The sequence below is a fragment of the Maniola jurtina genome, chromosome 8 (assembly GCF_905333055.1).
Source record: "Maniola jurtina chromosome 8, ilManJurt1.1, whole genome shotgun sequence".
Classification (NCBI taxonomy): domain Eukaryota; kingdom Metazoa; phylum Arthropoda; class Insecta; order Lepidoptera; family Nymphalidae; genus Maniola; species Maniola jurtina.
Window position 1 is genome coordinate 9,862,486 of NC_060036.1, and position 23,949 is coordinate 9,886,434.

A 23,949-nucleotide genomic window follows, 5' to 3' on the forward strand; every position below is an offset into this window, starting at 1 on the left:
GAAAGCAAGCGTAATATGACCTTGAATTAATCGTTCAATGTCACTGATCGGAAATTGCTGCTAAATCTGTTGTACAAATCTAATGTAGGTTGCACTTTAGTAGACCTGTCAATAGTTGTGATTATGTTTAACCGAATCAGCACCATGGATGAAGTTACTGTTTAGAGGTTTAATACTACTACTTTTAGAGGTTTACACAGACAAAGTCGTGTTTTATTTAGTAATAGCTTCTGCCCGAAATTTCAAGCCTGTGAGAACTCTTTACCTCTGGACAAAAAGATCCCATGCCCATCTTTAGAAGACTCCAGGTGCAAGCTATACTATAATAGTAATTATTATTCTGTCAGCGGCTGAGGCGTCACAAGGCAAAATACGGGCAGACACACTTTCGCATTTATACTGAGTATGGATCACGTACAAGGAAATGAAATAATAAAACAGTTCATCAGGTTTATTAATTTAAAAAAAAACTTACTTTACCTAGATATCAAATACAACAGGAAATTATGGAATGTAAACAAAATACAGAGATTACTGCCCATGAAATGAATCATTGGGATTCATTCATTCCATTTAAGTTAGACAAAGTTTTTCATGATTCTAACAAATATTTTAATCTTTCACAAAATCGAAATTCTAAAAATAACAAACTTAAACATAATATATCTAAGTAATAACATAAAAATATTCGAAACATTATAAAAATCTTAACATAACAATACTCCAAGGTTATACAGATTTATTCTTGTAAAAATATTGAGAGTTGAAAAAGTTTATATTCTTATTTTAAAATTTTATCTGCGAAAAAGAGCAGCTTTATTTTTAGTCCCCAGATAATATGTATTAGATTCTGCGCATAAAAAAGTAAAGAATCAGAACTTTTGCTTTGATATGACCATGGATATTAGTTTTGACCGTTAGCGGTCATTTCACGCAATAGTCCTGTGGTGAGCAAAAACTCAGTGATGGAAAAGCCTCAGGTTGGTGTGCGCGAGAATGATCTTGTGTTCGTTGCACGCTTCAATGACTTCCTTGTCGTTGTTGGAACCGGCGGGGCTCCCGATGTATTCCACGCCGCACTGAAATAGACGTTATTTTCGATCAGGAAATAATAATAGTTAAATTTATCTTGGACTTCGTCTGCGATGGCGTTTGCTGGCGCGCGTGCTGTGCGTGTTTGGAGTGTTTTTTTTTTGTTAAAAGTGGCTGGTTTTTGTGTTATTTGGTGTTTTTTGGTGGTGGAACTGACTGGGAAGCGCTCTAAAGGGGCGCCGCGCGTATGTCGGCGGGCGCCGGCGCAGACGGAGTCCATACTTGTATAAATTCAATAACTTGAAAATATCACAAACTTGACATTGGCTAATCAGAGTAAAGCCAGATTAAAGAAAAAAAAAATTATCTTCACTTATGTCTAATCTAAATATATAGAAGGAAAACCTAACTGATTGATTGACTGACTGACTGATCTATCAACGCACAGCTGAAACTACTGGACGGATCGAGCTGAAATTTGGAATGCTGATAGCTATTATGACGCATACATCCGCTAAGAAAGGATTTTTGAAAATACAACCCCTAAGTGCGTAAAGTAGAGGTTGGTAATTTATGTAGTCCACGCGGTACAAAGTTGCGGGCATAAGCTAGTCCATATAATATTAAAGATGCGAAAGTGTGTCTAGATCAAGTAAGCAAACAGAAGTATCTTTTCATCTCCACTGATTAAACAGATTTTCATGTTTGGTTCTGGTTCTAAGATAGCTTGCATTCTAGGCTACTTTTAAACCGGAAAATCAAAGAGTTCGCACGGGATTTTAAAAATCCTAAATCCGCGTGGACGAAGTCGCGGGCACATCACTTAGTATTTCAATATGAAATCTGCTTTACTTAGGTGCCTTTATTAATGCTAATTCAGTTTTACGTTAACAGTTCTAAAAAAGGGGTATTCTTTTTTACGTGGCATATGAGGAAAAAGAGATGACTAGTTTAAACGAATTTTGTCGTTATAGTTTATTGACCCACATTCCCTAGTTCCAGTAAGTTTAAGTGATATTGTGAAATGGTGATAGTAAAAAGAATAACCGGCTGAGTTTGTTGTGGGCATCTGCTTAGACCAGGACACGTTTGGTACCCTCGTAGCTTTAGTTTTTAAGTTTACGTAATTAATCATCACAATTAAATCATCACACCAATATTATAAAGACGAAAGTTTGTGTGTATGTATGTGTATATGTTTGTTACTCTTTCACATAAAAACTACTGGACGGATTTGGCTGGGATGGAGATAGCTTACAGCCTGGAATAACACATAGGCTACTTTTTATCCCGGAAAATCCAAGAGTTTCTACGGGATTTTAAAATACCTAAATTCACGCGGACGAAGTTGCGGGCGTTAGCTAATTATCTCATAAATTTCCCAATTGCAAATCCAATTTGAATAGATGATTTGATGTGCAGTGAGGAGAAGTGAATACAAACCTGCACCGCCCTGTCGATGTTGTCCCTGAAGGGAAAGAATGCGTCGGAGGCAAGCGCCACTTTGTCCATCTTCTTGACCCACTCATCTCGTTCTTGCGCTGTGAGGAGCGCGGGCGCGGAGCCTTCGAATAACGAGTTCCATTGGTCGAGCGGTAGGTCGGTACCTGGTAAGTGTATTAAGCGTTACGTTAACCGAATGGTTGAGTTAAGGACTAATCTTTAATTTAGAACGCAGCAATCTTCAGCCCAAACCTAGTATATTTTATCAATCTTTAGGCGTGGCTTGAGAGTAACAAAGATCTTTTTTTCTTTGCACGGAACATTCGCATTACTTCCGCTCGTATTTAAAATGGGCGCCAAACAGAACAGCTGCTTTGTGGCCGCCATAGGATTAAGTAAGTAAGGTAACTATATTCTAAGGTTAAAATAAAGGTAAGGTCGTTCGCTGTGTTGCATTATATGTCTGAATAGTAGTAACATTTTGTTAGATGCAGGAAAAGTTTTCGGTTTCATCATATCTTGATGCCAGTCACGTCACTCACCAACGGTGCCGTTGACGTAGTTGTCGATCGCGTTGGAGATGACCGCGCGCGTGACCCCTCGCTTGAAGCGCAGGGCGCGCACCGCGGGGTGGTACCGCGTCCACCACAGCGCCGCCTTGCCGCCCGCCAGCCGCGTGCAGTGGATACGCGACTGCTGCCCGGCCCCGATGCCTATCACCTTAATAAAGGTACGATAAATAAAACAACCGCCTACTGTCCATTTGTTCGTTTTCTCCCTAGCGTTAAGGTTGTCAGCAGGGCGATTCAGGACACTCGATTCGGTAAGTTATTGACAATAACATGTCTAATGTCTATCTATTGAAAATACATCTTATCGTACGATAACTTACCGAATCAAAGTGTTCACCTTGCTGGAAGAGATCGCTATTTAGCGATAAGACCGCCTTTTTGTACCTACATTTTAAGTTTTCTTTTTTGTAACCTGTCATTTGTGTTTTATGGTATGTAACCTGTCATTTGTGCTTTATGGTAGGTGCAATAAATGGGTGCAATACATACAATTTTCTTTAAGTAATAAAAACCCCTGCGCTGCTTATGTTATATTATAGACGGTCATTTTTGATTTCAAAGTCAAAGCCTTTTATTTTTCAAAATGGAAATCATTTTCGTACCTAACCAACACCCCGAAAACCTTAATTATAACACCCATATTGATTTCTTAAAAACATAAAAAAAATTACAACGGCTATCTTGAACTTCCAATTGAATCAGGAACCCGAAAACCCTCAGAAATAATACCGATATCAATTTCTTCAAAAACAAATAAATATAGATATTAGTTTTTTCGGAAATCTTACCTGGCCATCCCTGGCGTAGCACACAGAATTGCTCTGAGTGTATTTAAGAGCAATCGTCGCCACGATAAGATCTCTCACGGCGTTGGACGGGAGGGTCTTCTTGTCTGTCACAACATTGCTGAATAATTCCGATGTTATCTTAGCGTCGTTGCGTCTCTGTTCTAAGGTGAGCCCAAAGATCGTCTTCTGCTCCATCAAATCTGGATTATAGCTGGGATCCATCTGCAAAAAAGAATTTGTGTGTTAACAAACCCGATTGTTAACTTAAACATCAAACAAAACAAACTGTAAGGATAGACTGAGATTTTCAGAACAATTTCATGAGTTATTTTATTTCTGTGCAATCTGATCTGGGTGAGTGACCGACTTTGGACGTCCGAATTTGGCCTGTTCGCTTCGTGTCTCGGAGAGCACGTTTGTCGGTCTCGGAAATTATCACTAACATCTGATATTAACTACATATAAAGAAAACCTAAGAGACGAAATCTCGTTCTTTTAATCAAGTTGTATGCGAAAGGATCTGGGAACCCACAGCATTATTATCCCAAGAAAGCTTCTACCATTATGTGATTATGATTAATGGAAAAGGATCACGACACTCAGCAATGAAAACATACGACGCACCTGTAAAACGCAGTAGCCGCCTCCCTTCTTCTTCTTCAACAGTTCGAGCGCTTCAGACGAGTACCCCGGCGCGATGACTCCGTCGGACACTTCCCTCGAGATGATCCGCGCCGTGATCTCGTCGCACGTGTCGGACAGCGCGATGAAGTCCCCGAACGAGCTCATGCGGTCGGCGCCGCGAGCGCGCGCGTACGCACACGCCAGCGGCGACAGTTGCGGCAGCAAGTCCGAAACCATGCATACTGACGCCTACAAAATACATTCAATTCCAATGACACAGCCCAAACCATCTTCAAAGATTTTATTAACTCTCGTTCCCACATTTCAGCAATGGAATTAATTAACTACTTATAAAATGGCTATTACCCGCTGTGGATGAAAGCGGGTGGGCGCACCCGCTTTCATCCGCAGCGGGTAAGTTTAATGAGGCCCCACGTGAGTTTTAAAAAACCAAAATTCACGCGGACATAGTCACAAGCATTATCATTATCTAGTTATGTAGACAAAAACTACAAAAATATGACCAATTACAGATTTTCTCAAAAAACAGTTTGCAAGTTAAAATGTAATATAACAGACGTTTGGCTCGTCTTGGCGGGGGCACTGATATTAGATTTTAACTCACACATTATATTTACCTATTTAATCTCTAAACTAAATTGATAGGTCTCAATCTAGTTATTACAACTACTATTCTTTTGCGAAGAGAGCATGAAAAGGATAGCAATACATTTAGATCTGTCATTTCAGTCAGAGCTTGTGTAAAACAGAATTAGCCACAATTTCTGATAACATGTGGCTGTCCTAAGCCTCTTTTTACTTAGCGTCAACTATTGCTCCTCATATTAAACTTACTTCTTCTTCAGTTAAAGGCAGACCTATCGCGGCCCCGGCTGGCGAGACGTGCTTGAAGCTGGTAGCGGCCGGCAGCCCTAGAGCCTGTTTCAACTCTATGACAAGTTGCCACGCGTTCAACGCGTCACACAGGTTAATGAAGCCTGGCGAACCGTTTATCGTCTTCAGCGGCAAGCGGTCGCGAGTTGTGAACACCTGTGCTGGCTTTTGGTGCGGGTTCATACCTGAGACAAAATCACAAACAATGGTGGCAAATGTTTCCCGACCAAATTTCAGCCACGACGGAAATTAGCCAATTGCGTGGGAGATACTATAGTACACAAGTCTGTGCGCAAACACAGGTGCACTCTCTATTATCTCACTCTCATAGCCCGATGGGACAGAATTCGACACAACAGGAGAGAAATCAGGAGCAGGACCGACGGCTTTACGTGCTTTCCGAGGCACGGGGATGACGCACCGCCAACTTCCGGGCTTGTACTGAGAATTTCTTATTAGAAAAACCCAATAGCCTACCTATTTTCGGCCTTTACGATTTTTTCTTCTCATTCTTTAAATTCTATCTCATTCATACAAAAGTGGTATACTCACCATATCTCAATGTCAACTGCGCTTCACCGGCGGAATACTGTTTGCGGAAATAGTCAGAGATGTGAACGTCATATTGGGATGTGTGTGTGAAGGCCTTAAGAGCTAGTTTTTGTCTGAAAACAAAATTATTAGACCAATCATTGTTGTAGAACAAATAACAAAAGTAATGGAATCAAGCTTGACTTTAATATTTGTAAAAAAAAGAACTTTTAAAGTCCATCTGGGCCAGTTTTGAAAATAGCATTTTCTGAAATGACTCAACTATAAGCTGAAGCGTTTCTACAAGACTAGAGCTGCGCAGATTTAGAAAGGAGTTTGAATAGTTTAGTATTGCACCTGGCCTGCCTTCATGTCTGACATTTTCCGAAATAGCCATGCATAAAACCTGTACTAATCAATAGCTGGCATCAATACCAACAAATCTAAGGCAAAAATCTTCAATGTCGTTTAAATCACTCAGAGAGGAATCAAAATAAAAACTAAGGCTAGTTTTACAGTGACGCTTACCGCCCGCGCGGGTGATAAGCGCGGTGGCCGAATTGCCGTCAGCGCGGCCATCCGCGCTACTATGTAACGATCCAAGAGACGCAAAGCTCGTGGCCCGCGACGCTTACCAACCGCGCTGGCGAAAGCGTCACTGTAAAACCACACTTATGAGGCCGTAGAGGCCACGGCACCAGAAATGTAGCCTAACAAACTTTATAAGAACTAAATGATTACTACAAACCTTGTATCCAAAGAAGTCTGATGCTCCTTGCTTTGTTTCAACTCATCAATGACCTTATCATAATCACTGGGATCACAGATGACTGTGACTCTGTCATGGTTCTTGGCCGCTGCTCGGAGTAACGTAACACCACCAATGTCAATGTTTTCCACAGCATCAGCTATGGTGACATCCGATTTGGATACAGTTTCAACAAATGGGTAAAGGTTGCAAACTACCACGCTTATCATATCAAACTTCTGTCGCTTCATGTCAGCCTGGTCAGATTCGGTTAACCTAAAAATATTCATAACACGATTAATTCATAACATATCCACTAGAAGTAAAAAAAATGAATATTTTATAATGTTAAAACTTAAATCCTAGGTTCATTAGGCTGAGATTTATAGAGCATACTACATTTAAACTCAGACTATAATTGCAACCAATTTAACTCTAAGTGTGAGACTTAGCCCTAATTCGCACGAGCGTCAAAATCGTTGCGTGAAAACCCGATGTTGCGCTGAAAATACAAAGTGCGCGTTAAACAAGCGATGACGTGTGAACAGATACTTGGGAATGCATTTGTTCTATTTGAACAAATTTCTTCTATTCTTCTAATTTGTTCTATTTGTTCTATTTCTCTCGCGCGAATGAGGCTATAATGGTAATTATAGTAGTAGTAGACTGAACAGACTTTGCTATGGTGGTAGTAGACTGAACAGAGACACTGCTCGGTCTACTACTACCGAGTAGATAGTCCATCCTAAAGTAATGACGTCGATTGGTAGATATAGGTACCTTACCTACCTAGTTGACGTTTTTAGTTGTAGTTTGTAACAAAATTGGATTAAGTAAAGCTATTGACATTATTTTACCATTGATTACATCGTTTTGTTTTGGAATGTATCCCCACAATCCCATTATAATTTAATTGATAACGCACAGTTTCCTTATCTGTGTCATATTTAATTATTATTTAAGGAAAGAACCTATTCCCGCGAAACGAGCATTGCTAATTTCTTACCTGGATAATATTCCAGCATGTACAGCAGGATGTAAAGACTTGACCCTTCCTCCGAGCATTTCAGGAGCGCCTGTGATGTCAGACACGTCGAGGACTTTCAGGCCGGCATTCCGGAGGGCTGTCGCGGTCCCTCCGCTGCCCACCAAGCCCAGGCCAATATCGGAAAGGCATTTCGCTAGAGGCAGCAAACCGGTCTTGTCGGACACGCTGAGGAGAGCTGTGTAGGGTAGGATGCATTTACATTTTATTACCACTAAGTTATTTGAATAAAAGCTTGTAAAATACGTCAATTAAAGTTTTTGACATTATGATTAGTCTCCAGATTCTATTGAACCAATCAAAGGCAGAGTTTTGAAGCTGACTATAGTTGTCTTTTTAAAATTATATGTCTCACTGTCACTGTTCAGTTTCAGTGGTTCAGTTATTTTAGAAACAAGACAAACATAACCGCTGTGGTCATATTATAAGGGGAAGGTCCTAGTTCATTTCCCGGCATGTGCAATAAGTAACATTATAATTTCTAGTAAGTATTATATTTTATCACGTCTGTTCGGTGCAACTTGGGAGGCTTCGGCTGTGGCTAGTTAACGCCTTACTGAAAACGTTAAGTTGCTAAGTGATTTAGCGTTCCGGTACGATGTCACGTAGAAAATAGAAACCGCTTAAGGTTAAGGTTTGATAAAGCTGCAATACATCTTCCAGGCTCCAGTTCGCTCCAATCTTAGACTGCACACTTACCTCCAAGTGAGATAGAGGTTTAACTGGTCACCCAATAAAAAAATGGTGTTGTGCTACAGGCTACATACAAAGAAATAGGTAATATGTATCGCATTATAGTAGGACTTACTTTGAGAATAGTGAACACATTCACAAAATTATTCTTTATCCTTTCTTCTAGGATGCAATGAAACAATATTAGTAAAGTTTATTTTTTTAAAGATTATTGATTATAGGTACCAAAAATCATTATTTATTGCATAAGATGTACATACCTAATTTACCATTGGTGGCCATGTCTGAACCTTTTAAGTTGTATTATCGTACTGTTCGGAGAGAGCAATGTTCTTCACAAATTTATCAAGGTTGACCTCTCATTGGGGTCCTGAATGAATCCTGATAACAGAAAACTTGTTTTGATAAACAAAATTAGGGCTGAGAACCCTGTTTGTTCATATTATTATTAAACCAATATTCACTTTTCGTATTAATTTTATTTGAATAGTAGTAGTAGTCCTAATATTAAATTATTATTTGAATTGAATACTTAAATCATTATTAAAACGGTCCTGTGTTTTATATTTTTTTACTGTCACTTAGGATATAAATTATCTTATTAAGTATATATTTTAGAGGGATTGACTTATTATTATTTTACTTATATTTTTTTAAAGACTTTTAAGTAAGTACAAAATATGTTAATGGTTACAAAATATGTTATTGCACCTAAATAAACACCTAAGTTTGCTAGAGTACCTACTGTGTCACAGATTAGGTATTAGTTACTACGTAATACAATAACTATTACTTCCGATTGGCTGATTCAGCTACTCTCACTCCTATGCCAATTGGCACTGCTAAAAGTCAATATCTGCCAATTGGATTGAGACTTTCACTATCAAAAAGTTGAAAACTAAAACCTGACTGCAATCATCTTAATAAACACAAAATATTATACTAAAATTGTTATTCTGTCGCCTTAGTATATTTTAATGTTGTAAGACATTTATATTCATGAACTCAAAATTTTTTCCTCTTTCATTTGACACTCCACTCGATAGAATAACAAAAAAAAATTGGGGACCCCAACTTCATGTAACATCCGTTAGGTCAATTTTTTGGTTTAAAATGTAGCCTATATGTCACCCGGACCTTTAAGATAAATCCATTGACACCTCATTCATCAAAATCGGCCCAGTAGTTTAGGCGCTACGGTGGAACACACAGAATCTGGATACACACATACATACATACAGACTGCTAAAATCATAACCCTTGCATTTGGCTTTGCCGCAGTCGGGTAAAACAAACATAAATTCAGCCAACTAAAACAATAGCTATCGGTTATATTGCAATATAACCTATCATCTTCTATGCTAATCTAGGCGAAAACGGAAGAATAACAAACAAAAACTGAGGCAGCCCTACTGCAAAACAATATGATGTAAATAATGATGAAATAATCTCAGTAAGCTATTGTGATAAAGTGTTCAAAATAAACAATTTTCATATTATGTATGTGTATTATTAAATATTAAGTAATTTGCGTAAGTGGTTATCACAATTTGCTTTTTTACCTGACTATGGCTAGAGCAAAGCCAAAAGGAAGGGTTATGATTTTAGCAGTTTATGTAGGTTTGTATTTAAGTGTGTTCCATCGTAGCACCTAAACTACTTATGGTCTGAGTGACATAGTCTACATTTTATACGAAAAAATAGACCTGACGGATGTTACATCCAAAAAAATGGGGGTCTTCACAATTTGTTTATGATTGTATCGAGTGGGATATAAAATGAAAAATTCTGGGTTTATAAATATAAATACCTAATACTAAGTACAATGTTAGAACACATGGAGCCACTGAAAAACAATTTTATTATATCTATCAGTAGTTTGCAGTATTTATACTTCCATGCTTCCTATATATTATAAAGCAGTAATAATGATTGGTCTTCTATTTGGGGAGTCCAGGGTTCAATCCCAGGATAGAGGGCATGCCTTTTTAGTCTTAAGTTTTTTGTAATTTGATATTTTTAAGGGGCTTTTATGGGTGACCCCAGCAGCCCCATTGTTTAACCTAAAAGTACAACAATTTGAAAAAAATAAGTAACAAACTTTTAATGGCAAAATGCTCAAAGGTTATCATTAGCTAGTGTGAGGACACCAGCATGCTTGATAATTCTCCATAGTAAAAGTGAGCGAAGTGTGCAAAACGGCACTTGGCTACAGTAGTGGACTACGGCCTTAAACCTTATCATTCTGAGCTGAGAGGAGATCTGTACTAAGTAGTAAAAGTAAGCAAAACAAGTACATACTTAATTTTGGAATAAAGTTGGAAGGTTGGGAGGTATTGTTGTGAATAGGTAAGCAACGAAAACATGAATGTAGAATCTTTTTAAATTACCTTCAGTACGAGCTAGAAAGTTATTTAGGTATATTAATAGATCATTCCACAACAGATCATTCACTTAAATTACAATTATTTAATTTATTTCTTATTCTTCTTTATTTTATTACATATATCTATGATTTTATTGTGCTGTCATCTGTGTGCTGAGAGTGCTCCAATCATAGGCTCCAATATAATCCTACTCTATGGCTCCAATTCAAAGAATCTGTACAAAAACAAAAATTATGAAAATGTTTGAAATATGTTGCATGCTTCAATACCAACATTATATCACTCATGACCAGAGACATGCTACCTAAACAAGATTGTGCACTGAGACACCAAAAACGAGCCTATTGAGATAGCGCTAAATTGGATTGTGTCCCTTTCTATTAGGGTGACAACACGATTTGATAATGTAAGACATTTGACGGATTATATGAGAATAGGAGAGGATGAATCATCATGATAACCCATCGCCGCTCACTACTGAGCACGGGTCTCTTCTCAGAATGATAAAGGTTTAGGCCATAGTCTGCCGCGCTGTAGTTATAAAAGTAGAGAAATTCAATTTTTTTTTGTTCTGCGAAAAAGTACCAGTCATGTTAAGTATGGGTACCTATAATATAGGTAAGTAAAATTATTTTGTATAATCTGGTGCATGTGTTTAGGTCCTAAACAGTTTTAGGAAGTTCGTAAGCAAGGCATACTTTTGGGAAAATTGATGGTACAGCGTGTCTTTTTTAAAAAAATTCAGTGCACACGAAGCCGTAGCAAAATCTTCCGCTTTAAAATGCATTCCGCAAACTGCCGAATATTTGGTGATATTTCCTGGAACGACAGCGATCCATTTTTGCCTTAAGTCTTCATTTTTGAGAAATCTATCGATAAACAGAAAAAAACACTTCCATTAAACAATCAAATTATGGTTACCTTACTACTTCTGTATAGTATAGTACAGAATGTTCGCCATATTGTTTTGCTTGACACCCAGTGTTGTCATCCTATTAATTTAAAAAAATATTTATAATACTTTTTAAACTAAATGATATTTTAATGACATTATAAAATAAAGATAACAGTATGAAAATTACTGCGAAAACAAAAGAAAGTAATCTTGTTGTTTGAAATTAAATAAACACTGAAAAAGAACTTTGTGAGCTACATCATAATTCGTACCATAGAAAATATTTTTTTATGCTTGCAATCCATTAGACAGTGACACACTCCAATTTATAGACCTCTCGCTCGGCTCGTTTTTCTGCTTAGCATAATTGTATTGGAAATTGGACTTTATGCTAATGCAATAGAATTTATTTTTGCAGGGAATTAAAGCTGAAGTGCACAATCATGTTTAGGTAGCACGTCTCTGCTCATGACCTGCTCATGACTCAACTGACAGAAAGACAGTACTGCCAATATAACCAAACAAGCAGCTCTGCTATGGCTCTGCTAGGTTTCTTCCTAACTTTTTTTTGCTCCAATTATGCTTTGGCTCCAATGACTTTCTAAGCATGGACACATCGTGGCATACAACACAAGAGCCCAAACATGGCACACGTTTCTAAATTCACCCTATGTAGCTTCAACTGCTCCATTTATACATTCCCGCTAACATTCAAGTCCTGTAAACTAACCCTAGTGATTAAGCCGCAATGTAAATCGATTTTTGCACTCGAAGCTGAATAAGGTGATTTTAGAAGCAAACTTGAACAAAAAATGGAATGGAGTAGTGTAGCACTATTAATTTTTGTTATTTCTTTGAGAGATTTTTCGTTTTTGTAAATATGAAACTATTATACTATATCTATACTATATACTATTCTGCTCGTGCTGATTCACTAACTGACTGACTGACTGACTGACTCATTTGATCACCTCTTCTGTAAAATTTTGTATGTTTTTTTTTACCGATGGTTTCGTATAGAGGACAAAAAATGATTCGGAGGAAAAATATGGATAGAGCTGATGATTGAGGATTTCGGTGAGGAGCACGGCCAGGGTATTGAAGATAGGTGGGGGGTGCTCGAACAAATGTCACTCAGAACTTCATCCAATTGACAGGGAGCTGAAAAATAAAACCAAAATGGCGGATTCAAGATGGGCCTTGAATCAAGATGGCCAAAAGCCTCCCACCAGCCGACCTAAACCAATTAAGAAAATCTCAATCGGCCCAGCCGGGAATCGAACCCGGGACCCTCGTCATACAAATCCACCGCGCTACCACTGCGCACCGGAGGTCGTCAAAAGATCTATCTATACATATAATAAAGTTGTAGAAAAGTGGTGTCTGTACAATGGAAATATATAAAAAAAAAAGTAGCAGGGGTTGTTAATAATAACAACCCCTGCTACTTTTTTTTTATCGATGCCAAACCCGAAATTGTAATTAATTATTTTTTTGTCTGTTTGTCTGTGTGTTTGTGCACGCTAATATCAGAAACGGCTTATTCGATTTAGATACGGTTGTCACTAATATATTGTAGTAAGCTTCACTTAACATTTAGTGTTTATTTCATGTCAATCGGTTCATAAATAAAAAAGTTATGTCAATTTAAAGAATCGCGGCGAACATTTTTAACGTACAGATACACGCCTCGCGCCTGAGCGTTCGTGGCTATATAAAGCGCGCTGAGAGCTATTCCGAGCGAACGAAGTCGCGGGCACAGCTAGTAATAAAATAAATGTGATACAATAATGGCCAATAGATTTTACATTGAACAAAAAAAAGCTACTCCACAGTTTTGTTTTTCCGACATTCGTGACGCGCCCTTCCATCTGTCTCTTTCCGATGTGCGTGAGAGAAAGGAATGGGAACATTGTAAATAATTTTAGATATTTCTAGTGTTTTCAATGGTTTTACTAAGTATTTTACACTTTTTCGCATGTTATCTTACGTAAATAAAATTAACTTACCGGTGGTAAGTCACACCATCTCTTTTCTGCGTCGTTAACGTATTATTTCGGCACTTTTTGATCGCGCATTTAGGCGTCTTGACAGCTTTGCAGTCAACATGCGACTAATGAAGAAAGTGTGCTTACACCGAGTATAAGCACACTTACTTGGTCCCTTGTTATGCGCGCCAGTGCGATGTCCTTGCTTAGAAAGTCATTGTTTGGCTCCAATAATGTTCTGTGGTGATGCTCCACGGAATAAAATATATCACCCATAGGTCTCGCGTCGCTGCGATATATCATTTATATATATATTTGGTCCTTTTATATCCGGAAGTTTTTTCTCACGTCTGGCTTTTTTTTTTCTCTTGTCTGGCTTTACAAAGATTAGGCAATGTCAAGTTTGTAGTTATTCACAAGTTAGGAAAACTATATAAGTATGGACTTCGTCTGTGCCGGCGCTTGGCGACATACGCGCGGCGCCCCTTTAGAGTGCTTCCCAGTCAGTTCCAGGTTCCAGCATGGTTTCAGCACCAATAAAACACCAACTTGAAACACAAAAACCGGCTACTTTTAACAAAAAAAACATTCCAAAAAGGCACAACACGCCCGCCAGCAAACGCTAACACAGACGAAGTCTTTACATACTCTTTGATTTTAAAGATTTTTTTTTTTAGGTTCTAACATAACCTAACCATTATTTTTATCATAATTAGTCGAACTACATGTTGATATCATAATAATGGAAATTTCCGGATTCTTTCTTAATCAAATTGCCATTAACAACATATTTCTGGTCACACTTTATATTATCTTTAGATAGCTACATCTAAGGCTACCACATACCTCTTAATTTCATAATAATTGTTTATTAATTAAGTATAATTCTTTGGTATATATTGAGCATAGATCAAAGTGTACTGGAGAGTGTATCTGTAAGTTTGAACAAGTGCATTACCAAATAGGTTAAATAGCATAAGTACTTGCAAACTTCTCCTTATTTTCTTCATATAATAAATGCTAAGTCTGTAACATTGTATGTAACATGTCATCAGCTAGGACTCATTACAACAGTAACAATGATAAGAAAAGAAAATGCTGCCTTACGAAAAGCACTACACTCATCTGAAGATAGAGAAACAACATTGTCTACAGGACATAATATAAAGACACATAAGGTAAGAAATTATACATTTTATATAGAGAATTTATTTTCAGTCTGCTTCATTTTAATTCCGATTGGTAGGAGCAAAGTCAAAGTACACTCTATAGATCTCTGTCTAAATGCCAATGGCAAAATATGGTAACAGAGTAGCAAGTAACTGGTATCTGTATATATATTTTGTTTTGCAGCTGGACCACTCTCAAGCTGAGGCAAGTTTTTCCACAGACAGTACTAAAACTATTATTGGTAAGTGAGGAGGAAAGGAGGATGTTAGTCTAACTGGTTGCATATCATACAATTGTTATACATAATATTATGTAACTGTGCTTTTTTCCATTCCTCCATACTCAAAGTGTGCCAACAGGACCCTATACTTACTAAGTCTGTCTGTCGAAGGGCTGTATCTTGTGAACCGTAATAGCTAGAGAGTTGATATTTTCACAGTTTGTGTATTTATATTGTCTGCTTTGTGTGTAATGCTTGTATGATTGTATGGAACCCTTTTTGTGTGAGTCAGGCATGCACTTGGCTGTTTTTTTTAATTATGTTGGTAACAATGCTTGTTATTATATCTGATTAATAATATAGCTAAATATCACATTTTAATCAAAAAGTACAAAAATTCGACATTCGAAATTATTACGAAGTAAAGGGTGACTTAATAACGTTAATTTTTCAATTCTCTAGTTTTTTATATAGTTTATTTGCACAAAGTTGCCTCAAAATTTGCCCTAAAACAGAGATTTTTTTAGGGCCACAAATTTTAAAATAAATACAAGTTTACTATATTCAATGTTTTAGGGCATAGATAATGGAGAGATAAATCAATATATGGCTTAGTTATGGATTTAGAACAACAAAATATAATAGAATAATAGGTGTATTCTCATGCCAAGGATCGAGTCAACAAAATTTTTACTTTTAGTGCTTGTGGTTGGTTATTGAAGTCTGCTTTTTTTTCTTTTGTTTTTTTTTTGCTTTAGTTATTGTTCCTAATTGTATGTATAGCGGAAAAGTAGTTAACAATAAACTTTTAGATAACCTGTGTTATATATGAATATAATTCAGTCTACTTCAGAATAGCTATGAAATCACTAGGACAAGAAAATAGTTGGATGTTAGTATTGAATTAAACTTGCCAAAATTTCAACAGGTGTGATCAGTGGCAGTCAGTAAAAACATCAATTGTGAGAGACTGTCGTATTACAATCCCAAAGTCCCAGCCTGTTACAATATGCCACATATTTGTCTAGTCCTTTGATAATTCTTATAATGACAGATTCCACGTATTATCATATTGTACCAAAAATGTTTTCTTTCAGGCGCTTCTTCACATATAAAACATCCAACTGACAAAGACAAAAGAGTGCAACATACCATGGTGATAGAGAACAGCACCAACCATAATACAGCAAGCACATTGAATATACAAGGATCTCCAAATGTAAAAATTCGTGATGACATAACACATACAAATGTACAAAACATTGACAATAGATCATCTGGTGACTATTATAATTATAAGACACATTCTCACAATAATACTAACAGTGGTTTTTTTGTCAAATTATATTTGAATAAAAGTGGTGATGGGCCTCATTCTTGTAACTTTTGCCAGAAAATATTTGCTACAAAACATCATTTAGCCAATCATATGAAGACTCACTCAGTTACTAAAGCTCACTCTTGTAATTCTTGTCAGAAACAATTTGCTACAAAGTATCATTTAATGACTCATATAATGAAGAGTCATACAGTTACGAAATGTTACACTTGTAATTTTTGCCAGAAACAATTTGCTCAGAAATATGATTTAACCGTTCATACAATGACTCATGCTGGCGAGAAACCTTTTAGTTGTAACATTTGCCACCGGAGATTTGGTTATAAACATTGCCTAACAATACACATGAGGACTCACACTGGCGAGAAACCTTACGCTTGCAACTTTTGCAAGAAGGCATTTTCACATAAACACAATCTAACTGCTCATATAAAGATTCACACGGGAGAGAAACTATTTCCTTGCATTTATTGCAGTGTAACTTTTAGAAGGAAAGCTCATTTAAATAATCATCTGAACACTCACACGGGCGAGAGGCCTCACGCTTGTACGGTTTGCCAGAAGACATTTGCACGAAAACATCATTTGACTGCTCATATGATAGGTCACAGTGGTGTGAAACCACATCATTGTAAACACTGCCATACAAAATTTACACGAAAAGAACATTTAGCTAATCACCTGAAAATTCACACAGATGATAAACCATATTCTTGTGAGCTGTGCCAGTTTAAATGTATAACCAAAAGCTATTTAAATATCCACAAGAGGACTCACACGGGCGAGAAACCTTTTACATGTGAGCTTTGTCAGTGTAAACATTCAACCAAAAGTGCTTTAAAAGTCCACATGAGGACGCACACTGGCGAGAAACCATATATGTGTAAGCATTGCCACTACAAATGTACAATCCAAAGTTCCTTGAGCAAACACATGAGGACTCACACAGGTGAGAAACCATATTCTTGTTTGCATTGCCAGCAAACATTTTCAACCATAAGTTACATGAAGACCCACATGAGGAATCACATAGTTAAGAAAACTTTTTATTGTGAGCATTGTCAGTATAAATGTTCAGCTAAAAGGTATTTAATAACTCATATGAAGACTCACACTGCTGGGAAACCATATTCTTGTTTGCATTGCCAGCAAACATTTACAAACAAAAGTACTATGCGAACCCACATGAGGACTCACATAGTTAAGAAAAGTTTTCATTGTGAACATTGTGAGTATAAATGTTCAGCTAAAAAGTATTTAATAACTCACATGAAGACTCACACTGCTGGGAAACCATATTCTTGTTTGCATTGCCAGCAAAAATTTTCAAACAAGAGCACTATGGCAACACGCATGAGGACTCGCATAGTTGCGAAAAGTTTTTCTTGTGAGCATTGTCAGTAAATGTTTAGTTAATAGTTATTTGTTCAACATGATAGCATTAGATAAAGATTTGTTTTTAAGGAGCGTGAGACGGGTCTGCCCGCGAAATTCAAATTTAATTTGGTTTTTCGCAATTTGTAAACTAATACGACAACGTAGGCTTATGGCATTTTAATTGCGACAATGGCAGTATCATCCTCACAGGTTTAAGTCTAGTTTAAGAAATTAGCTCTAATATCGACTTTGTGACAATAAGTATGCCATAAGCCTACATTGTCGTATTAGTTTACAAATGCGAAAAAAAATTTAAATTTGAATTTCGCGGGCAGACCCGTCGCATCCACTTTAAAGGAGTAGTAGATAAGTGCATTAATTCTAATAAAAACTTCTACTATACAAGGCTCTGATAGATAGACAGACTTACAAGTGCAAATTCACCTAAGTAAACTTTGAGAGCTCGCTTCGCTCGGTTATTGAGTTGGCGTTTGATCTCGAAAACAAGTTTTATTTTACACTAGGTACTTATTAGAATACAGTACTAAATTATTTTTATTAAAATTAATTAATAAACATTAAAAACTCATCATTTTATTGTTTTATTTCCTCATTTTCAATTTGACCCTTGAACGTGAGGTATTTTTGTGGCTTATTTTTTCTAAATGTATCTCCTCAGTATCAATGGAAGCTAAATATTGATACTATAACCATCGACAGATATGTTGCACTGCACATGCTTACCTTTGCCTATGGAATGCAGGTAAGGAGGACAATCTCATAAGGGGTATGGAGTGTAGAGGTAAGGAGCACGATTTGTTATGGATATGGGGATGTCCATGGTGTCCAGATATAAATAGAAATTAATATTTTGAGAACCCTCTAAAATGGCGCTAGCATAGGCAAATGGTGTGGTATGAATGTAATATTTTTAGTGACTACCCTACTACCTATCTATTGTAATCGATGTAACTACCTACGTACAGGGTATGTGCTCCTTACACTCCCATCTATAATAAATAATCTATACGTAATAAATAAATACTACTAATACCTACATAAAATTGACGTTTAATTTCGAAATAATTACTTTATTCATTTAAAGCTCGGGTAATTTGATATTTTAACCAACTTTCATAAACGAAGGAGTTGTGTTTTTCTTCTTCGTGTTCTTTTTGGTGTACACCGAAATCTCCGGAATTTCTGAACCGATTTGCGTAATTTTTATTTTAATCTATAAATAAACTTTGCGGCATTGATCCAAAAAAAATATCGATTTCAACCTTTTATTCCTGATGCTCAGGGGACCCTGGCCACCAAAGCTGCTGGGATTTGGAAACTATCTGTTATAAATTGATATTAGAGGTACCTAGATATACCAAGTAAAGACTTTATCGTTGACCTCGACGACCCAACTTCTCAACTGATGCTGTAAGGAATTGCATTGCTAAATAATTGGTGATCCCACGAAATTTTTAAAGGATCATCAATCAACCTAACTACGTTTAAATGTTTTACGATTGTTTTGGTAAAGAGACATCATCTTGCGACCCGGGTATGGGCTACTATAGATAAGGCTATTTTTGTCTTGGAAAATCAAAAGTTCCCACGGGATTTTAAAAACCTAAATCAACGTGGGCGAAGCTGCGGGCATCATCTAGTTAATTATATGGTGAACACTCATACCAGTGATACCACCAGGACCAAAGTGATATCAAAAGAGCTAGAATCCAGAGCCGTAAAGCCAGTTAAAATTTTTTTAAACAGGTTTTACGGCTCTGGGTTAATATATGGTGAACACTCATACCAGTGATACCACCAGGACCAAAGTGATATCAAAAGAGCTAGAATCCAGAGCCGTAAAGCCAGTTAAAAATTTTTTTAAACAGGTTTTACGGCTCTGGGTTCTAGCCCTTTTAAGCCTAAAAAAACCAAGATGTCGGTGGATGGGCCCACAGACCAGTAATCCGGTAGGCTTATCGTAGATAATCTATGGATAAAATCCTAGGCCTATCCAATCTAGATTCCAGGGCCGTAAAATAAATTTGAAAAAAAGAATAGAGACGAAAAAAATTACACTACACAACAACAAAAATTAAAAAATCAAATTGTAAGAGCAACGTGTTGTAAAATTTTTATAATTGTAAATACATCCATAAAATATATAAAAAAACATGTCTTCACAACCAGTAACGTTAAAACAACCTGGTAAAAGTTGGCGTGAAATAAACCAAGAACGTAAAGCACAAAAACGCCAAAGAAATGAGGAAAAGATTATCAAACGTGAGAAGCGGTTAGCTCTTGAAAAGGAAATAGAATTGAAAGAAAAAGTAGAGAGTGAAATAACGAAAAAGAATGCGGAAATATCTACTGTTAGCATAGCCGTGCCAGGATCGATATTGGAAAACGCTCAGTCAGCGGAATTGCGTACCTATTTGGCAGGGCAAATTGCTAGAGCCGCATGTGTCTTTTGTGTTGACGAAGTCATCGTATACGATGATATTGGTGATAAGATAAACACTAAAAAGTCCAAATTAGAGGAGGCTGATGGTGTCACAGTGGCGCGCAGGAGTTGTGTCCAACTGGCAAGAATATTGCAGTACTTAGAGTGCCCACAGTACTTGAGAAAACATTTTTTCCCATTGCATAAAGATCTCGAGTTTGCTGGCCTGCTCAACCCACTTGATGCCCCACACCATTTGAGGCAGTCAAATGATTTCAAATTCAGGTATAGGTATTTTTTGATTGATCATCTAAAACAATGTAAATTGCAATTTTAATATTGGAATGATGAATAACTCTAGCATTACTAGAGTTTGGTTTGTTAACTGTAAATCTATACATAAATACTCAATTTAAATTCCGCTATAGTTATGAAAATGGGGGATTCTTTAGAATTTTTTACACTAGTATAAAAGTAGCAAGCTTGTTTACTTGTGTTTCCTCATAACTTTTTAACTACATACATCATCATTATCACATTATGTTCATTGAAGTTTAATCATCATTACTACCCATATTATAAATGTGAAAGTGTTTGTTTGTCCTTCAATCAAGTCACAACAGAGCAACAGATTTACATAATTTTTTGCATGGGTAAAGTTAAATACCTGGAGTGACATAGGCTACTTTTTATCCCCAAAAATGAAACAGTTCCCACAGGATTTGGAAACCTAAATCCACATAAACAAAATCATGGGCATCAGCTAGTTTAGAATATTTCATGAAGATTTTTTTGCCTTTTCTCTTTATTTGATTGAAAGTTAATGCATCAGTGGAAAATTAATGTTGTTCAGCAAGCGAATTAATATTATCTTAATTACATGATTTAAAGTTTATTTGTATTGTTGCAGGGAAGGTATTACTATGAATAAAAAGGTGAAGCCTGGACGTGGTTCTCAGGTCAATGTGGGGTTATTGCAGGATGTATCTACTGATAAATTGTTAAACCCTGGGATCAGAGTTACAGTTAAAATGATGCCTACTTCAGAGGGTAGCAAAAAGTTAAAAGGGAAGATTGTCAGCTTGTCAACTCCAAGGGCTGAAACAGGAGTTTACTGGGGCTATACTGTGAGAATTGTTAACAGTTTGAGTCAATTATTTACAAAATGCCCTTACAAAGATGGGTAGGCTTTTTTACACTAACTTTATTATGCACTTGTTCAAATACTATTCAATAAATACTCGGATAAATTTAGGTACAAGTTAGAATGTATCAACTGTTAAATTTTAATATTTCTATTTTTGTTTTTATAGGTATGATGTAACTATAGGAACATCCGACAGGGGCACTCCAATAGATGATTTGCCAGATAAAGGAGTAAATTATAATCATGCTCTAATAGTTTTTGGAGGTCTGCATGGCATAGAGGCAGCACTAGAAAGTGATGAACAGTTACAAGTTGATGATTCTTCTCTACTTTTCAACCACTATGTAAATGTTCTGCCAAGGCAGGGCTCCAGGACTATTCGAACAGAGGAAGCAATCCTAATAGCTATGTCAAGCCTGAGAACAAAATTAAAAGCAAACAATGAACCTATGATATTTAAAGAGACAGGGATAGCTGTCAGTTCAACATTCCCAGCATCAAAAACGGATTTATCAAGCGATGAAAACCATTTAGATTTGAGAAGATTTGATTAAAACTAAGAGAAAAAAGTAATTTCTTTATTTTATAAAACTACAAAATCTTATATAAGACATTTTATATTCATAGGAATGTGTACTTTTTTGTACAAGTATATTAAACATTGCTTTTTAAGACAGAATTATATTTTAAGATAACACAATGCCATTTTATTTCCTTTTAGAAAAAAAAATCTGTTATCTATTTAAGATCCCATTGTTACCATTTTGCTCATTTTTTAGTACTACAGTCTTGGCAATCATTTCTATGTTTTGATGCAGAATAATTTATAGTTAAAATTATTCTTTATCAATGACACTTTGCACTGTCTCCTTCAGAAGTTTAATAGTTGCCGATTGATCTGCAGCTCCAATAACAGCTGTTCCAGATACAATCATGTTGGCCCCAGCCTGAAATAAATTTGTATGTTATTTGATTGGTTTATATTTGAAAATGAATCTCTAGTTTTCATGACTCAAGCAGGTGTTATAAAATTGCGTGTCTTTTTATTAGTTTGTTTGCATTTTGCACAATCCACTAAACAGTATAATTAAGAATTAAATAACTGCTTAAGTTGTAATTGATCAACTGAGATACTAGGTTCTGCTATACCTGGTGGAAAACAACTTTCAAGCAGGCAAACAGGAAATATAAAGTTAGTTATATTTAGAAAGTCTCAAGTCTCTTCTTTTCTCATTTGTTTTATTACTTAATAATAATTCTAATATAGTAGTAGAATTTTACATAGATAGATAAAAACTTTATTGCACACAAAACATGAAATAACATCAAAGGAAGAAACAGAAAAACTAAAAACAATTGTATGCATAGGCGGCCTTATTGCTCAGGACAATCTCCACCAGACAACCTATGGTGAAAGGAGAAACTAGGCGTAGACTTTAGCTGAATAATTTATCATATTGTACAAAATAATACTTACATTAGCACAACAATTTATCGTTGAGGGTCCTACTCCACCATCCACTTCAATATCAAGCAAAGGATAATGTTCCCTGAGGTATTTTACTTTCTCCATCTGATTCTCCATAAACTTCTGTCCTCCGAAACCAGGCTCAACTGTCATTATAAGCACCATGTCTGATATGTCAATGTATTTCTCCACTTCTGATACAGGTGTACCAGGTTTAATTGCCACTCCAACCTGGAATATTTAATAAAATTCATTTATTCATACTTTCTATAAAATATAGGTGTAGACTAATACTATCATCTATTCTAGATATGATGTTATTGCACAAATTATACATCAGGAATTCTTGATAGTAATATCATGAGAAGTTGTATTCTATGTTCCTTACAATTATTTGCATTTTTTGAAATTTTGAATATGTGTTTTTAGGCTTAGGAAGGTTAATAGGTTTAAGGTAAAATTATAGCAACATACCTTCATTCCATGTTCCTTTATTTTTCTGCATACATCTTCCACGTTAGTTACTGGTTCAATATGAAAAGTATATTGATTGACACCTGCATCAGCCATAGGGGCTATCCACTGCAACATACATAAATTGACTTATTATTTGCAATGACTTTGAAACCTATGCCCAAAATAACATATCTATGCTAAAATATAAATTTGTTTTAAATTAGAAGTAGGTAAATCTACAGAATAAATATTATTAAGTAAGTATATTATTTGACTATTGCCAATACCTGCTCTGGTTTTGATACCATCATATGGGTTTCAAAAAAAGCATCCTTTATTTTACTACGAAGACATTTCACTACAGGATGACCAAATGTTAAATTGGGAACAAAATGTCCATCCATAACGTCTAAATGTAAATAATCTGCTCCATTATCCAAGAGTTTTTGAGATTCTTCGTGCAACTTCGATAAGTCGGCATTAAGAATACTAGGTCCAATTAAAGCTTTTAAGTGACGAGTCATTTTATGTGCTAGGAATTAAACACCGCGTAAAAGAATTAAAATAAACTAAGCTACCTATTATTTAATAAAAACAAAATGAGCAAAGGTTATCGCTTTTTATCACTTATCATTTTTTAAGGTTAGTTTAGAGTTTAGATTAGCAAATGTTGACACTTGACAATTAAT

At 36.2% G+C, this 23,949-nt stretch overlaps 4 protein-coding genes across 7 annotated transcripts; 2 read left to right on the forward strand and 2 right to left on the reverse strand.

The window, feature by feature from the left end:
- Positions 1-432: 432 nt before the first annotated feature.
- Positions 433-10,933, reverse strand: LOC123867834 (bifunctional purine biosynthesis protein ATIC). Its single transcript, XM_045910127.1, has 11 exons — positions 10,761-10,933; positions 8,631-8,751; positions 7,639-7,855; positions 6,633-6,908; positions 5,906-6,018; positions 5,315-5,538; positions 4,460-4,708; positions 3,836-4,057; positions 3,018-3,195; positions 2,476-2,639; positions 433-1,079 (listed from the first exon to the last, which is right to left on the reverse strand). The coding sequence occupies exons 2-11, from the start codon at positions 8,650-8,652 to the stop codon at positions 960-962; spliced, it is 1,785 nt and encodes a 594-aa protein (XP_045766083.1). The 5' UTR covers positions 8,653-8,751; positions 10,761-10,933; the 3' UTR covers positions 433-959.
- Positions 10,934-14,301: 3,368 nt separating this feature from the next.
- LOC123867833 (gastrula zinc finger protein XlCGF57.1-like) lies at positions 14,302-18,332 on the forward strand. 4 transcript variants are annotated; one of them, XM_045910125.1, is made up of 4 exons: positions 14,302-14,818; positions 14,994-15,051; positions 16,128-17,583; positions 17,668-18,332. In XM_045910125.1, the coding sequence occupies exons 1-4, from the start codon at positions 14,720-14,722 to the stop codon at positions 17,771-17,773; spliced, it is 1,719 nt and encodes a 572-aa protein (XP_045766081.1). In that variant the 5' UTR covers positions 14,302-14,719; the 3' UTR covers positions 17,774-18,332. The 4 variants fall into 4 exon arrangements, with proteins under 4 accessions (XP_045766081.1, XP_045766082.1, XP_045766079.1 ...); XM_045910126.1 differs by having other exon boundaries at positions 16,128-16,491; positions 16,579-18,332; XM_045910123.1 differs by having other exon boundaries at positions 14,302-14,575; positions 14,696-14,818; positions 16,128-18,332.
- A 1,492-nt stretch (positions 18,333-19,824) lies between these two features.
- On the forward strand, positions 19,825-21,898 carry LOC123867842 (putative methyltransferase C9orf114). Its single transcript, XM_045910138.1, has 3 exons — positions 19,825-20,474; positions 21,100-21,372; positions 21,503-21,898. Exons 1-3 carry the CDS (start codon positions 19,921-19,923, stop codon positions 21,888-21,890), a joined length of 1,215 nt encoding a protein of 404 aa, XP_045766094.1. The 5' UTR covers positions 19,825-19,920; the 3' UTR covers positions 21,891-21,898.
- A 2-nt stretch (positions 21,899-21,900) lies between these two features.
- Positions 21,901-23,945, reverse strand: LOC123867852 (ribulose-phosphate 3-epimerase). Its single transcript, XM_045910152.1, has 4 exons — positions 23,548-23,945; positions 23,279-23,386; positions 22,814-23,035; positions 21,901-22,283 (listed from the first exon to the last, which is right to left on the reverse strand). Exons 1-4 carry the CDS (start codon positions 23,782-23,784, stop codon positions 22,173-22,175), a joined length of 678 nt encoding a protein of 225 aa, XP_045766108.1. The 5' UTR covers positions 23,785-23,945; the 3' UTR covers positions 21,901-22,172.
- Between the last annotated feature and the right edge of the window lie 4 nt (positions 23,946-23,949).

What these genes read in the sequence shown, in the direction of transcription:
- LOC123867834 (XM_045910127.1), bottom strand. Translation starts at nt 8,652, where the DNA reads ATGGCCACCAATGGTAAATTAG. An exon ending in CATGCTGGAATATTATCCAG is followed by an intron (nt 6,909 to 7,638) that starts GTAAGAAATTAG and finishes GAATATTTTTAG; the next exon opens with GTTAACCGAATCTGACCAGG. An exon ending in ACATCGACAGGGCGGTGCAG is followed by an intron (nt 1,080 to 2,475) that starts GTTTGTATTCAC and finishes CGTCTATTTCAG; the next exon opens with TGCGGCGTGGAATACATCGG.
- LOC123867833 (XM_045910123.1), top strand. Translation starts at nt 14,720, where the DNA reads ATGATAAGAAAAGAAAATGCTGCCTTACGAAAAGCACTACACTCATCT. An exon ending in ATAATATAAAGACACATAAG is followed by an intron (nt 14,819 to 14,993) that starts GTAAGAAATTAT and finishes TTTGTTTTGCAG; the next exon opens with CTGGACCACTCTCAAGCTGA. An exon ending in CAGTACTAAAACTATTATTG is followed by an intron (nt 15,052 to 16,127) that starts GTAAGTGAGGAG and finishes GTTTTCTTTCAG; the next exon opens with GCGCTTCTTCACATATAAAA.
- LOC123867842 (XM_045910138.1), top strand. Translation starts at nt 19,921, where the DNA reads ATGTCTTCACAACCAGTAACGTTAAAACAACCTGGTAAAAGTTGGCGT. An exon ending in TCAAATGATTTCAAATTCAG is followed by an intron (nt 20,475 to 21,099) that starts GTATAGGTATTT and finishes GTATTGTTGCAG; the next exon opens with GGAAGGTATTACTATGAATA. An exon ending in AAATGCCCTTACAAAGATGG is followed by an intron (nt 21,373 to 21,502) that starts GTAGGCTTTTTT and finishes TTGTTTTTATAG; the next exon opens with GTATGATGTAACTATAGGAA.
- LOC123867852 (XM_045910152.1), bottom strand. Translation starts at nt 23,784, where the DNA reads ATGACTCGTCACTTAAAAGCTTTAATTGGACCTAGTATTCTTAATGCC. An exon ending in TGGTATCAAAACCAGAGCAG is followed by an intron (nt 23,387 to 23,547) that starts GTATTGGCAATA and finishes TGTATGTTGCAG; the next exon opens with TGGATAGCCCCTATGGCTGA. An exon ending in CGATAAATTGTTGTGCTAAT is followed by an intron (nt 22,284 to 22,813) that starts GTAAGTATTATT and finishes AATTTATTTCAG; the next exon opens with GCTGGGGCCAACATGATTGT.